Raw genomic sequence first — 15770 nt, forward strand, 5'->3', positions numbered from 1 at the left:
CTCGCCAAGGGGAGACAGGATCTGAGCGCCTACATCCATGCTCATCATGGTCCAGCAGCCAGGACCCAAGGAGGAGCCTGGGTCCCGGGCTCTGGGCCAGGTGCCAGGAATCCAACACAGAGAGAACAGGCAGGGCACTGCCTCCAGAGCTCCAGCACAGAGGTCCTGAGGGGGAGTACCTCTCAGGTGTGACCGCTGTGCGGACATGTCCATGGCTGTGATGGAGACCTCCCCAGCACAGACACAGGAGCTGGGCCGTCATCCTGGCTCACATTCCCGGTGAGGCAAAGAGTGGGTGAAACCAGGTCTCCCAGCGGCAAGGCCTGTGCACTTCCCTGGGGCCCCGGGACCCACGGGGGCCCCGAGGGAGGGTGTCACCTGAAGAAGGTGATAGGATTGAATGGAAGGGGAGGAGCGGGCTTCTGCCAAAGCCACAGGCATTGAGTGGAGGGCCCCAGCTCCCCTAGTGGGACTCACTAAGATCACTCAGAGAAACTCAGGCTGTAGAGCAGTGACGGCGAACCTTTTGAGCTCGGTGTGTCAGCATTTTGAAAATCCCTAACTTAACTCTGGTGCCGTGTCACATATAGAAATTTTTTGATATTTGCAAAACAAAGACATATGTTTGATAGTTATTTTATATATTTAAATGCCATTTAACAAAGAAAAATCAACCAAAAAAATGAGTTCACGTGTCACCACTGACACGCGTGTCATAGGTTCACCATCACTTCTGTAGAGGCCCAACAGCCCTCAGCTGAGGTCTGCAATGGGGCTTTAGGGTGGGGGGTGGGGGGTGGGGGGTGGGACCCACCCAGAAAGGGGCTCACATGCAGGTTCTCACTGCTCTGCCCACCCCGTCTCTCCCACCCGACAGCTGCGAGGTGCGACCTGGGCCCGAGTTCCTCACCCGTTCCTACACCTTCTTCCCCAGCCGCCTCTTCCGAGCCCACCAGTTCTACTACAAGGACCCCCTCTGCCAGGAGCCTGCCCACTCCCTGGTCATCAAGGGCAAGGTCCGCCTACGCCGGGCCTCCTGGGTCACCCGTGGTGCCACTGAGGCCGACTACCACTTGCACAAGGTGGGAATCGTCTTCCACAGCCGCCATGCGCTGCTGGACATCACCAGGCGCCTCAACCGGACCCAGGCCAGCCGTGACTGTGCCCAGCAGCTGCCCCCTGCCCAGGCCTGGGTGTCCGGGGCGCTGTATGAGCTGCTGAGTGCCCGGGCTGAGCGGGACTGCATGGCCGCCCTGGGCTTCACCATGCACGAGCTCAGCCTGGTCCGAGTGCAGCGCCGCCTGCAGCCGCAGCCCCGGGCTGGGCCCCAGCTGGTGGAGGAGCTGTACCTGGGGGACATCCACACCAACTGGGCAGAGAGGTGGCACTACCGGCCCACCGGCTACCAGCGCCCGCTGCAGAGCGCCCTGGTGAGTGTCGGCCCTGGGAGGGCAAGCTCAGAGCCGTGGCCGAGCAAGCCCTGCCTCATCGGCCCCTGCCCAGGGCCTTCATGCTTCCCCACCCTGGTCTGTGGCCACATGAAGTCTTTACTCTCCCTTAATTTCAAAGTAGTGATGAGCGTAGTTTCCAGGATCCTTCCTAATGTTAAAATGAGACAGGCAACAGCGTCAGGGGTTCTGGAAGCTGTAGGAGTTTGTTGTCTACATTCACAGTGAGAAGAAATGTTAACTTTTATCAATTAAAGCAGTGATTTTCAATCTTCTCATCTCATAGCACATAAACTAATTGCTAAAATTCAGCAGCACGCCAAAAAAGATATTTTTCACTGATCTGAGAAAAAAAATAGGTATAATTTTTATTTATTCACACCTAACAGCTATTGTTGTGTGGGCTGTTGACAATCTAAGGGAAAAGAGGTCAGTACCCCCGACTAAATAGTCAGGTATTGCATGTTTTAAAAATTCTGTCGACACACCAGGGTGCCGCGGCACACTGGCTGAAAACCACTGAGTTAGAGGTTAGTCAAAAGGAAGTCAAGGTTAGGGTTCCAGGTTGAGAATGTCTGAACTTGGCACCCAAGGAACGTCCTTCAAAAGGAGATGGAGGGAGGGAGGGACGGATGAGGTCAGCTGTCCCTGTCAAGTGCTCTTTGAGCAAGTATTCATTCATCATTCAGCAAGTATTAAGTGCCCACTGTGTACTATACACTGAAAACAGGTGGGGCAACTTCTCACCCCTGGGAGCACCCCAAGGTGAGGGCCTGGGAATGAGCCCACCCCTCTTCTCCCAAGGCAGGATTGGGGGAGCAGAGAAAAAAGCCCCAGACATTCTCATAATCAGACAATCAGCCCCAGTTTTTTCATAACCTCAAAAGTATTCCCTTTTTGGCAGCCGATATTCCAGCGGTTCTCAACCTGGGGGTCGTGACCCCTGAAAATACATCCTGCATATCAGATATTTACATTACGATTCATAACAGTAGCAAAATTACAATTATGAAGTAGCAACAAAAATAATTTTATGGTTGGGGGTCACCACAACATGAGGAACTGTATTAAAGGGTCGCGGCATTAGGAAGGTTGAGAGCCACTGTAGGACGGGCTGGCATTACTCCTACCTAGGAGAAGGTGCTGGCAGGGTCATGACTGGAGCCCACCACCTCATTAGGGGAACCCTGCATGCAGAGGACGGACCCCTGGTGCAAGAATGACACTTCCGTGCCTTCCCAGGCCGGGCTCTGGACAGCCTCTGGCCCTCTGCCGCCTGACCAGTCCGTGAGGCCGGTGCCACCTGCAATGTGACTGAGAGGCAGAGCACCAGGACGTTTGCAGGGATGAGTGGTGCCAGATGCACGGACATTAAATTAAATGGCCCCTCTCCGGAAAAAAGGAAGATAATTTCAAAGAAGGAGATGCTGCATATATATCCCTAAGTAACGAATCAGTCGTGACCTTGTGCTCTCTGGGGCCCAAGCCTTGCCCACGACCCAACCAGATGGTAAGCATGAACATTTTTAGAAGTTAATTTCAAACCAATTTGATCCCCAAATTCATTGCCTGGATATAGAATCCTAATCAATCAGCCAGCACTCAACCAAAAGCATCCAAGCCTGGTGTCCCCTCTGGGGGTTAATTAGAAGCGGTATGTGCTGTTGGAGAAATAACTTTATGTAACAGGCTTGAACCAGGAGAAGCCTGGCTCCTGTGTCCACGCGTTCTGCTGGCTGGAGGCTTGTTTGTGAACACAGGCAACCAGGCCTCAGCCAAATGACGCCCGGGAGACTGACAGGCGGCCCCTTCCTTCACCCCCTTCCTGAGCATCAGAGAAGGGCGTGCCTTTTCTCCCCCTTCTCTGAGAAGTGCACCAGGTTCTCCACCGGTTCCTGCTCCGCAGAAAAACGCTTGCCCCCAATTAGCAGCCAGCACCCCCAATGTCCTGTCTGCAAAAGGCAACTCCGTTCTGGAAAGAGGGTGGCCCTGGGATTATGTTGCTGTGATGCCTTATGCTGTGGGGACACATACCAGCATGACAACAGCCGGGGTGCGGGGGAAAGGCCAACGCTGGAGCAGGCTCTCACCCGCCGCACACAATGCCCTCCCTCCACTAACGGCCCGTCACAGACATTTTTGCCATCATTTGCTGGTATTTCAAAGCACCTTCAAGTACTCTGGGTCAAAACCCCCCAAATCAAAACCAATTACTTCTCTACATTATGGAAATCAAGGCAAGTTTAGATTCACCGTAGAAGTAAATAATAAGCTTTCAATGTGGTCATCCAAAAAGAAGAAAAATACTTCCCATCATCCAATATTTTCTTTCTAAACCAGCCCTCCCAGACACCACTTGTTTGGCACGAAAGTCACCCAGGAGCAATCTGTGAAAATCTCTTGTTTTTCCAAGAAGAAGAAGAAAAAAAGAAGCTGATTTCCCAGCTGGGTCCCCAGGAAGCGCTGCTCCCTCGCCCACTTTGCAAACGCAGGTGTGCTCGTCCCACGCCAGCCCTGCCGACACGCGGCTGTGCCAAGGAGCTCACCTTTCAGAACGCTGCTCGGGACTAGGCTCTGGGCAGCAGCGACTGACTACTCCCTCGCAATTCGGTTCAGCATCTGGCTATTGTTGGCGTGTTCCCTGTAAACCCAGCTCCCGAGGCTCCGTAAGGCAGGGAAACTGTAAATAAGGCCGCCGAGAGAGGAAACTCATAGCCCAGGCCACAGAGAACCTGACGCCTCGGGGGTGGCCGGTTGTCCCTACTGTAAATGACACCCCGATGGCCCCCTCGGTGTTCTGCGTCTTTGCAATGTCCCAGCCATCTCCTCCGCACGGGCTCCAGGCGATGGGCTCTGCGGCAGGGGGAGTATTCCCATCCTTGGTGCCATGTCCACTTTCCAGGGATGTGGAAGGAAGGCTGCTCACCTTCCAAGGTGAAATTTCTGGAGATAGAGTCTCTCTTCTGCACCCGGTAATGGGGACCCAGGCTCCTGGGAGGGGCATGAGGCTTTCTGCATAGAAAGGGGATGGGGTCCGACAGACAGGGTTCAACGCATCTCTGCCACACCCTTGGCTGGCCGCCTGGTCCACTGGGTTTCAGCTTCTGCTACTCTAACATGTAACTGTTGCATGAGACATGCTTAGCACAGTTCCTGGCCCTCAGGGGCACCCAGAAGCAGGAAAGGGTAGAGAGAGTCTCCTTGGCAAGGAAACCACAATAAACCTTAACGGCCAAATTTTAGGACCAAGCAGGCCGGGGGTGGGAAAGAACAACTTCTGTCAAATCCCAGGACAGAGGGCACCTCCATTCCATTTCTCATCCACTCATTCATCCATCCATTCCCTCATCACTCAGCAACTTTGTTCCTGCTGTGACCAGGCACTGTGCCAGGCCCTGGGGACACAGCAGCCACAGAGACAGTCCCGGCTTTCTAGAGCTTACGATCTAATGAAGGGGAGGGTGGAAAGAAGGGGAGGCGGGGAATGACAGGTCTCTGAGCACTAGAAAGGCCCCGAGGATGCCCCGGCACGGTGTTCAGGAAAGGTCTCCCTAAGGCTGCTCTTTGATCTGAGTCCTAGAGGACGAGGAGCCGATCAAACTATGCTCTGGGGGATCCCAGGTAGAGGAACAGCAGGGGCAAAGGCCCAGAGGGTCTAAGAAGAGCTAAGAATCCGTTGAGCTGGAGGCTGGGAGTGGAGAGTGATGGGTGACCACTGGGTAGGCCCCATGGCACCCCATCCCAGAGTGCACCCCGACTTCTCCAGCTGAGACAGTCACTGACCTTTGTGTGTCTCTTTCAGCACCACGCTCACCCCTGCCCAGCCTGCAGCCTCATCGCCCGCTCCGACGAGCACCATCCTCCTGTGCTGCCTGCCCCAGTGGCCCTGCCCCTGCACCTGGGCGGCCAGTGGGTCAGCCTCGGGTGCGAGGTGCGCCCCGCCGTGCTCTTCCTCACCAGGCTCTTCACCTTCCATGGGCACAACCGCTCCTGGGAAGGGTACTACCATCACTTCTCGGACCCCGCCTGCCAGCAGCCCACCTTCACTGTCTACGCAGCCGGCCGCTACACCAGGGGCACGCCATCCGCCAAGGTCCTCGGTGGCACCGAGCTGGTGTTCCAGGTCACAGAGGCTCGTGTGACCCCCATGGACCAGGTCACCACGGCCGCGCTCAACGTCTCAGAGCCGAGCAGCTGCGGGGGCCCCGGGGCCTGGTCCCTGGGAGCGGAACGGGATGTCACAGCCACCAATGGGTGCCTGCCCCTGGGCATCAGGCTCCCCCACGTGGAATATGAGCTTTTCAAGGTGGAGCAAGACCCCCTCGGGCAAAGCCTGCTCTTCATCGGACAAAGGCCCACTGATGGCTCGAGTCCGGACACCCCCGAGAAGCGCCCCACGTCTTACCAAGCGCCCCTGGTGCTCTGTAACGGGGCGGCCCGGGACTTCTACCAGCCCCCCCAGCACGGGCCTCTGCTGCAGAAGCCCCTCAACAGTGGGAGGCGCTGTCCTCCAGTGGCCCCTCTCCCCTTTCTGCTCCTAATTCCTGGGCTGGCCTTCCTCCAGCGGCTATGAGATTGGGACCGGCTGACCCCGGGGACTCCAGCCTGGCGCAGACCCCACACCTGTCTGTGAGGAAGGCCACTCCTTCCCTGTTCTCCGTCACTGACAGGTGGTGCCCTGCCACTGTCAGCTCAGCCTGTGTCTTGGTGGCTCAGCCCCTGCATGCGGCAGCCCCTGCGGAGTGCATACTGCGGTCGGTTAGCAACTGTGACCACGAGCCTGGGCCTTGCGGCCATGTCCATTGCTTTGAGTTTTGAACACTGGCTCCCACCTTCTGTGGGTAGTTCGGGGACCTGCACCAGGGACAGGACCTCAGAGGCCCCCTTATTTCCTGTACCCTTGGGATTCTGTGCAATGGGGGTGAGGGTCTGCCCATGCGAGGGAGGTTCCTTAAAGATCACTAATTCGAATTAAGCAATACACACTCAGACATGATTACAGATGCCGCCCAGGCTCTCGGTTCTCAGCTCTCCGGCAGAAGGCTTGTCTCTTGGGGGAAACTCAGCTTCCCCGAATCCCGACTGGGGGCGTCTGTGTGCACCTGCCCGTGCTCCGCCAGGCAGGCCGCCAGCGGTCCACGCGTGGGGGTAAATGCCACCTCCGGCGCACGCGCATGTTCCAGCTGAGCCCCGGAATGCGGCGGCCCTTGCCCCCACCATGCTGGGCTGGCGCCGGGAACAGGGCCTGGGAGGAAAGCGGTGTTCCCAGCCTTGGGAAAGTAATTAATACTAATGATATCGGCATTACCACGCGCTCTGTAATTAGCCCTGCACAGGTGTTCTCTGTTTCCAAGATTCCCTGTGCCTCGAGGACAAGGAGGGAGAAAACAATCCCGAATGTGTCTCTGGGACCACCCCAGGGAGCGGGCAGGAAGCGGCTGCGAGGAGACACGGAGGAGACACGGAGGAGACAGATGCTCCTGCGCCCGCGTCCTCCCCTGCTCGGGAGGCTGTGGCCACGGTGGGGACAGGCTGTGCCTCTCCAGGCCTGCCTGTGTGCCCAGGGCCACGTCTGTACATTGTGAAATTAACTGGCATCCTGGTGGGCGCAAGGGTTTCCGGGACTCGGTGCCGACGAAGCACCCCCTCCTTCCTCCGCCCGATTCCTATCTCTGGCTCTTGTCACGGATCTCGAACAACAATTGTCTGTGAGGCTAATGATGCTTTCAGAAGGAAGCCCTTGTCCTTCCGTTAGATTGTGTGGGGTTCAATCAGCCCGCTGAAATTGCTCTAACTTATCTACCCATTCTTCTTTAAAAAAAAAAAACCCACACACCACCAAGTTCATATTGTCTGTGGGTCTCAGAGAGTGACGAGTGTTCCTGGCATATTTACTAAAGCACAAGAAAGAATTATTGTGGTCTCAGACTGCATCGGGTGGAGGGGGTCCCTAGTGGGAGGAGGGTGGGTGGCGATAATGTGTCCACAGCTGAGTGAGTCTGTGGCTAAGGCTTGAGGCAGCCATGCCATCATTTATCATCAAATTTGAATCTTTTAATAAAATTAAAGTCTGAAAAATGCTCTCACCAGTTATTAAAGTCAACCAAGGGGGCTATGAGCCTAGAGAAATGCAGTGTCTTCCAGAAAGAGGACGAGACCGGGGGTGGCCATCGCTGGATGGCTGTTATGCACCTCGAGGCCGCGCTATGGCCGGCCCTGGTTACAGCTCCAGGGCTTCCAGGACACTCGGAAGAAATCCCAACTTCTTGCTCGCCGATGTCTGCGAGGCCCCACCTGCCTCCCCTACCCAGGTTGCACCTGTGTTCCTTCTTCCTCTTGATCACAGCAAGCTGTTCCCCGCCTCGGGGCCTCTGCGCATGTTATTTCTCTGCCAACACCTCTTCCCCCAGATCCTTCTGAGCTTGGCTCTTTCTTTGCCTTCAAGCCTGAGACCACGTCCTTCCTCATGACACCCGTCACCAGCACCCCCAGAGAGCGGCCTCCTTCCCTCCGTCTTCTACCCATCCCATCACCCTTCTGCTTTGTGTCATGCCTCCTGACTCGGGGTCCTCTGCCGCCGGTGTAAACGGGAAGCCCTGAGGCACCGCGACCTTTCCGAGCAGGTCCGGCAGCGCCTGGCACTCAGTGGAAGCTCAGTCCGCACGGCCGAGTGATGCCAGTTAATCCTCACACCGAAACCTGTGAGGTCACTGCCGCCACAGGTACAGCCTCCCTGGCCGGCGGCCCGACAGTGTGGGTGAGGGGTGACAGCTTCAGGCTCAGGGAGGAAGGGGCTGGCCGAGGCCCCAGCACTGGGCCTCCTCCGGGCTGGCACTGGGGGCTCCAGTCCCTTGACAGGGGTGGGATTCCTTGACCGTATTTGCGGGGGGTGATTCAGGGCTGCTTTGTGGGACGTGGCGTGAGCCACCTAATTAGGAGGCTGTGCTGAGAAGGGAAGGTCCCGGCCCAGCCACCTGGACCCAGGCCCCCTCCCCTCCGGGGCTTCTTGGTTCCGAAGCCCTTGGTGCCGGTAGAAAACATCACAGCTGGAGAAAGGAATGCGGCCGCTCCAGGCTCAGGGCTAAAATAAGGAGGGTGGGCTTGGGGGCTCAGGGGCCCTCTTGGCTCCCCACTGTGAGTCTGGCTCCCCCACATACAAGCCGAGATGACTTTAATCAAAAGAGAGGAAAGTAAAACCCACAGTTCTCGTTCAGAACAAAACAAAACAAAATTAATGTTCTCCATTGTATGTTCAGTCACGTTTAAAAGGAAAAAGCCGAGCAGCTGATAATTTCACAGCGTAAGCTCCCAGGAGAGTAAATGAGCTTTTTTTTTCTTTTTAATAAAAAGTTTAAATTGTATACAGCTCTCAGAGGCCCATTAACTAACAGATGCTGGTTATCAAAAGAAGTTATTTCTTTGCTTTTTCTAAGCGAATGTGTTTAATCTCCCAGCGGTGCCCAGAGCGGCTGGCGGTGGCGTGACGGGGACCCTGCCACTGCGCCCTGGTCTCCTGGGTGGGTGACTCAGACAGGACAGAGTGCAGGGGCGGGGCAGCAGCTTCCCACCGGGACCGAGTCCGGGCCACCTCAGGGCCACTAGTGCAGCCCTGCGGGGAGGGGCCTACCCACCTCCAGGGCGGACCCTGGGCGGCAGGGGCCACCTGGTGACCTCAGTGACTGAGAGCCGGGTTCCAATCGCACACATGACCCATTAGGACCAGGTGGACGTGAGGACGGAGTAAATTACCTGCCTTCACACTCAAGGAATAACCTTCTAAGCTTCCAGACAGACCCTCCTCTGACCCCCTTCCGCCTTCCCGCTCTACCCCAGGCAGGGGCTCCCTGCCACTCCTAATCATTTCCCTCCCAGGGCCTTTGCATGGGCCCTGCCACCCACCCCCACCAGCCCCTTCCCCCCCTTTTATCTTCACCCCCGCAGCACTTGTCAGTGAAAGTCCCTCTTCGTTCCTTCCCTTTTTCCTCATCAGCCTCTCCTCTAGAATGAGTTCTGGACAGTGGCCATGTCTGTCTTGCTCCCCACTGTACCCCAGTGTGTGGATGGCACATAACAGGAGCTCAGCAAACACTGGCTGAATGAATAAATGCCGGCTACTGGTTGGAGGCTCAGAACTCAGGCATCAAGGTGACAACCACATACTCTAAATACTGGCTTGGAATTTTGATGTTTCTATCTTCTTTATTTTTATTTTTTTAATAAGATGGGCAGAACAGAACTCAGAACTGTGAGCTGCAGAGTGCCTGTGTTCTGCTAGCCAGGCTGTTTAGGAAGGGCACTGGGCCAACTGCCGTCCTAGAACAGAGGACCACAGAGCCTGATGCGGGGTCCCCACGGGTCCACCTCAGGTTTCTCGTACCTGTGATGTGGGGGAGACTGGGAGACCCTGAGCCTCAACCTGGTGATTCCAGGATCCATCCAGCCCCAGCACCTGGAAGGCCCATCACTAGTAACAGATTCAAGAGGAATCCACCACGTGTCTTAAGAGGACGGCTTTACACAGAGAACCCCCCAGTGACATCGTATTTCTCTCCCAGGGGTTAATAACCTACTATTCTTATTCCTATATTTGGTAATTTTTAATTCCTCAGGAGCAAAGACAAAAGTAAAAAACTTAGGTGGTCATTACTTCTGTTGAAATCCACCGTGTCAGTTGAATAAGACCCACATATATTTACGGGACACCAACATGTGCCAGGTATTGAACTGGGTGGCTGGGGAGGAAGATTCCACACTTCTGGCTAACGTGGCCGATGGAACATATACTTTTCCCTCTCCTTCCTTCTGAAGCCTCATTAAATTGTAGGAACATACTAAAAAGGCACAAATCATATGGATAAACACAAAAGTAGAAGAGAACACAGTCAACAAGAGATATCAGCAAAATTCTGGACTCTGGAAAGCTGATGGGTAACGTATCATTGACAGCAGATCACAGAAAACAGAAAAAAAGTGCTGGTTGAGAGGCAGAGCCTGAAGCAGGTCCACTCATTCTCCAATGGCCCAGGGACTGGCAGCCCCAGGTCCCTGAACAACAGAAGAGCAGGGAGGCAGAAAATAGGAGGACTCGTTGAAAGTATACAACAGTCATTTTACCCCCAAATCCCATCTCTAACCCCTGTAAGAAACCAGAAATTTAACCAGGGGCTCTCTGGACTAGGATACTGTTCCAGGCCAAGGAATCGAGCTGAAAATAGAGGTAGTGAAGAAAACCCTACACATAAAAGTGAGGGTGCATGGCCGGCCTCCTTGAGAGATGGCGGCCAAGATTCGTCTGCAGAGAAAGAAGCCCCAGGTAGACCAACTACGGACACTGAAAGTCCTTAGGAGGTGTGTTACAGAAACCCACCGTTCATATCCCATCCACCTGTGCAGGTGCCCACCAGCTTGCTAGTGCTTCACTCTACATAAGGACATTCAAGGTCACAGGCATTAGAGCAGCGGTTCTCAACCTGTGGGTCGCGACCCCTTTGGCAGTCGAACCACTCTTTCACAGGGGTCACCTAAGACCATCCTGCATATCAGATATTTACATTACGATTCATAATAGTAGCAACATTATAGTTATGAAATAGCAACGAAAATAATTTTATGGTTGGGTCACAACATGAGGAACTGTATTTAAAGGTCTAGAAGGTTGAGAACCACTACATTAGAGGAAAGCCTCCAAAATGATAAAGATACCAATCTAGTCCAAAGTGCTTAGTAGGTAGAAGATAATGCAAGCGATAGAGCAACAATAATTATACTATTCTCAGTGAAAAGAATGTTAACCTTTTAAAGGCCACCACAATTTTTCAGTACCTCTTATAGAACAACAAAGAAGAACTTATAGAATAACACAAGAACTACAATTCTTTATTGATTTCAGAGAGGAAGGGAGAGGAAGAAAGAGAGAAACATCAATGATGAGAGAGAATCATTGATTGGCTGCCTCTTGCATGCCCCACACTGGGGATCGAGCCCACAACCTGGGCATGTACCCTGACTGGGAATTGAACCATGACCTTCTGGTTCATAAGTCAACACTCAACCACTGAGCCATGCCAGCTGGGTAAGAACTACAATTTCTTCAGTGAAAAGAAAATATTATGTAACTACTAAGATCAGGTTGCTATCCAATATAATAAAAGCCTAATATGCTAAGCATCCAGTCGTCCGTTTAACCAATCAAAGCGTAATATGGTAATGATATGCTAAGGTCGCTCAACCGCTCATTATGACGTGCATTGACCATCAGAGGGCAGACAGTCCACTGGTCAACCAGTCGCTATGACAACCACTGACCACCAGGGGGCAGACACTCTGACTGATAGGTTAGCTTGCTGCTGAGATCTGGTTGATTGAGACTAAGCAAGATGGGCTGGACACACCCTGGAGCCCTCCCTCGGTCCCTCCCCAGCTGGCCAACCTCTACACTCTCCCCAGCCCCGATCATGCACTGGTGGGTTCCCTCAGCCTGGCCTGTGCCCTCTCACAATCTGGGACCCCTCAGGGGATGTCAGAGAGCCAGTTTCGGCCCAATCCCACGGGCCAGGCTGAGGGACCCTACTGGTGCACAAATTTGTGCACCGGAACTCTAGTACACAAATAATAGTAACCAGAAAGGAAAGAATCCTTGAAAATTATAAGTTATAAGTATAATAGAAGAAAATCAAAAGAAAGTTGAAAATTAAAGTTGAAGAATTTCCCCTAGAAATTTTTTTTTAAAGAATCAGGAATTAAAATGTCATTAGATTTTTTAAGGGCAACTCTGGAAGCTGGCAGTCAGTGAATGATGCTTTCGAAATCCTCAGACTGACTTCTAACCTTGATTTTTGTTTTTACTAGAGGCCTGGTGCACGAAATTCATGCAGGGAGGGGGTGTCCCCCTCAGCCCAACCTGCACCCTCTCTAATCCAGGAGTGTTGGCTCCTAACTGCTCACCTGCCTGCCTGCCTGATTGCCCCTAACCACTTCTGCCTGTTGGCCTGATCGCCCCTAACTGCCCTCCCTGCCAGCCTTGTTGCCCCTCACTGCTCCCCCTGCCAACCTGTTTGCCCCCAACTCCCTCACCCCAACCCCCGCTGGCCTGGTCACCCACAACTGCCCCCCCACCAGCCTGGTTGCTCCAAACTGCCCCCCAGGCCTGATCGCCCCTTACTGGCCCCCAGGCAGCCTGGTCGCCCCCAACAGCCCCCCTCTGCCAGCCTGGTCACCCCACGCAGCCTGCTGTTCAGTCATTACTGTGATGGCATCCTGGATAATTTGCATATTCCTCTATTATTAGTATAGATACCTAGTACAACTATCCTCACACAGGAACTGGATGGCTACTCTGTGATGGTTTTGTCATCAGTAATGGAAAATACTGTCTATGTTTTGGAGTCACCTTTAGGACAAGTAGCATGACCCCACAGAGGGGGTCTGCAACATAACCATGGGTCTTGGCTTAACTGTAGAACACCTGTCCTTCCTTCCCACTTCCCTAACACTTTTTTTGAAGTAGCATAAAGGTACGTTTTTCCAAAAGTCCAAACACTGATTGTGTGTTTCTCCAAATTTTTACTATTCCTTTTCTTCTCTGAAGTGACTTGAGCAGTCAAACGTTGCTAAGAAAACAGAGACAAAAGTAGGAAGTGAAGTTTGGAGTGTTTCCCGTTTCCCATGGGGTACGTCACACCTGTCACAGGACCCTGCACATCCTCAGGGGGCAGGTCTGTCCTCGAATGCACTGAGAGATAATGGCCAGTCAGTGCAGTTATTTCTTCAGAACAGCTCCTTCTATTGTTCAGAAAATGCTTCTGTCACAGCTCTGATTTTAACCCTTTAGCGATTACCACCATTTTCAGCCCCTCTTATAGAAGCTTGTGTCTGAGGTGCCCAAATCTGCCTCCTCTTTTGTGTTGTCTGTGAAGACCAGTCAACAGGACCCCCGCACACAAGTGTGACACAGGCATATGGACAAGGACAATAGTGAGTGAGCTCGTACAGGGCACAGGTCGAAGCTCCAGGAGTTGGCTGTAGAGGCTATTTATTTCCTTCTGCCCAACCCATGTCTATACCCTTTGCTTCGATCCCTATTCCTAGAATAATATGGATCCCCATGCCCACATCATGAGTATGCCCGAGAACCTTCATTTCTGCTGCTGTTATCAGCCCTGAGTGTGGAAAGCCTGTTTCCCTGACCTTATTCACTCCACATCTTCCTGAGTGTTCAAATGGCCTTAACTCATATGAAAAGCACCTCAACCTCATGCAAAAAAAAAAATGCAAATTAAAGCTAAGCAATCACATGTCCTCTTCAGATGAGCAAAGACACGGGAAGCAGACAACACAGCCTGCAGGAAGGGCTGGAATGCGGGTGGTCCTGGACCAGGAGTAGGTGCACCCTCCCTGGAAGACAAACTAAACCACTTCTAGGAACTGTCTGGACATTCTTGCTCATTTACAGGGGTGTTTGCTACAGCTGTGTTTGCAGCAGCAAGACTAGAAACTATAGAAACGCCCCCAGTAGAGGGCTGGCTCAGTGAGTTATGAGCCCATCACACCAAGGAAAACTACAGTGCCACTGAGCAAACACACAGATATGAAATGATCTCTAACATACAAAGTCAAAGCACAACACGCACAACAGAATGGGTAGTGCGTGCTGCCGCTTGTAGGAAAACACAATGGCCATTCGCACAGACATATGTGCACACACAGACATGTGTGCACGCAGACATATGTACTCTGAGGATCTCTTAGAGAGAGTCAAACAAGAAACACATAAAACAACAGTTTCTGGAAAAGGGAAGGGGATTTGAGCTTAGAGAAAAGCTCACTTTGTACTGTCTGCCCCCTGGCCTTGCTTCAATGAAGTCTTACCATTTGCATGTAGTACTTTGACAAAAGAAGCTAAAAATTTTTCACTAATATGTCAACAAGATAACATTGTGACACTGAAACTGTCAACTGTTGCTTGGGACAGGGACCACCCCACCTTGCAACCTCTGACAGCTATGGCTCCTTGGGCAAGAGTTTCCTCATCAGAAAAATGAGGACATTGACCTAAGCTATCTCTTGAGTCTGTTTTCTGGCGCAAAATACCTATAATCTTTCATTTAAACCAATTTTCTCTTCCTAAGCAGCAGTGGCAGAGCAGTGATGGGCTCTAGAAGGTTCTCTAAAGCACATCGCAAGGCTCTTAAGCCATCCATTCAAAATAATTTTACACTGAAGCATCCCTGAAACATGTTCAGAGCAGAGTTTACTGAACATAACACAGAGACTCCTAGTACAAAAGTGTGTGCCTGGGCAGGGCGGGCGTCTTCGGGCTGCCACGGAACATGTGAGAGCACGCTGTGCATGTCTCTTGGATTTGGACACAGTGGAAATACATCTCCTTCCCTCTGGCAAATGCCACGTTAGCCAGAAAACCTCCAACTGATGACATATCAAATAACCAGAATGTATGACGGTGGAGAATCCTTTCCTGCACCAACTTTTAAAATGAATCCCATGTCCAAATAGGAAATTCAACTTAAAATACATCAAAGAAAAAATATGCAATCTAAAGCATTCTAAGACATCCTTAAAACACTAGATTCCCCAAATGTTAATGTACATTGAAGTCACAATGAAAACACGCTGCGAGATCTCTCCAGACAGAAAGATGTAAAGCAGGGAGGACAGTAGGATGTACTAAAATACTTCTTGACTCAAAGAGGAGAGGGGAGGCGAAGGGAACATTTAAATAGATCATTCTGAGTTTCTTATAGGAAATTCCAAATGGCAGTTTATAAACGGTCTTTAAAGAGGAAACACTACCAACAGAAATGAGAGCAAAATGCATTTTTCTAGTATATGTATAAGCTTGGATCACCTTATTGCTTACAAATGAAAACCAAAACCCAATCCCTCCCATTGATTAATTTCTTGGCATCTCCCACGGTAATTAACAGAGAAGGTGAACTGATAAATGTTTGCTGAATGAGTAAGTAAATGGGGAAAAGCAAGAAGCTGTTCTTGGCCACGTGGTCTCAGAATTAGACAATCAATTCTGATCTTTGATTCCAAGTAAAAGGGTCAGTGGGGGAAAAAATTTCTAAATGCATGCTGGACGAGAGGGTAGCAGCTGAAATTAGTTTACTTCTGAAATCCTAAAGAAAGATGGGAATGCAGGCAAAAAGAACCAGCCCTTTGGGTGTTGCATGGAAAGCCATCACATCAAGGTGGGCAACACGCAAGCTCATTGATCATCGGCTTCAACTGTGAAAGGCGATGCGTCCTTGTTAGCACGAAGCCTTAATGAAATTGTGTTAAGATGGCTGATTTGTCTCC

At 52.1% G+C, this 15770-nt stretch overlaps 1 protein-coding gene across 1 annotated transcript in view; it reads left to right on the plus strand.

Moving 5' to 3' along the window:
* APCDD1L (APC down-regulated 1 like) overlaps positions 1-7263 on the plus strand; it is a gene marked incomplete at its 5' end in the record, with an annotated part of 53038 nt that extends 45775 nt beyond the window's left edge. Inside the window, 2 exons of the mRNA XM_081096643.1 lie at positions 878-1430; positions 5251-7263. Coding sequence (XP_080952769.1) covers positions 878-1430; positions 5251-6021 — 1324 coding nt within the window. The 3' untranslated portion in view covers positions 6022-7263. The remainder of the gene's footprint in view (positions 1-877; positions 1431-5250) is intronic.
* Between the last annotated feature and the right edge of the window lie 8507 nt (positions 7264-15770).

The sequence above is a fragment of the Myotis nattereri genome, assembly GCF_964212035.1.
Source record: "Myotis nattereri genome assembly, chromosome: 8".
In the NCBI taxonomy this organism is placed as follows: Eukaryota; Metazoa; Chordata; class Mammalia; order Chiroptera; family Vespertilionidae; genus Myotis; species Myotis nattereri.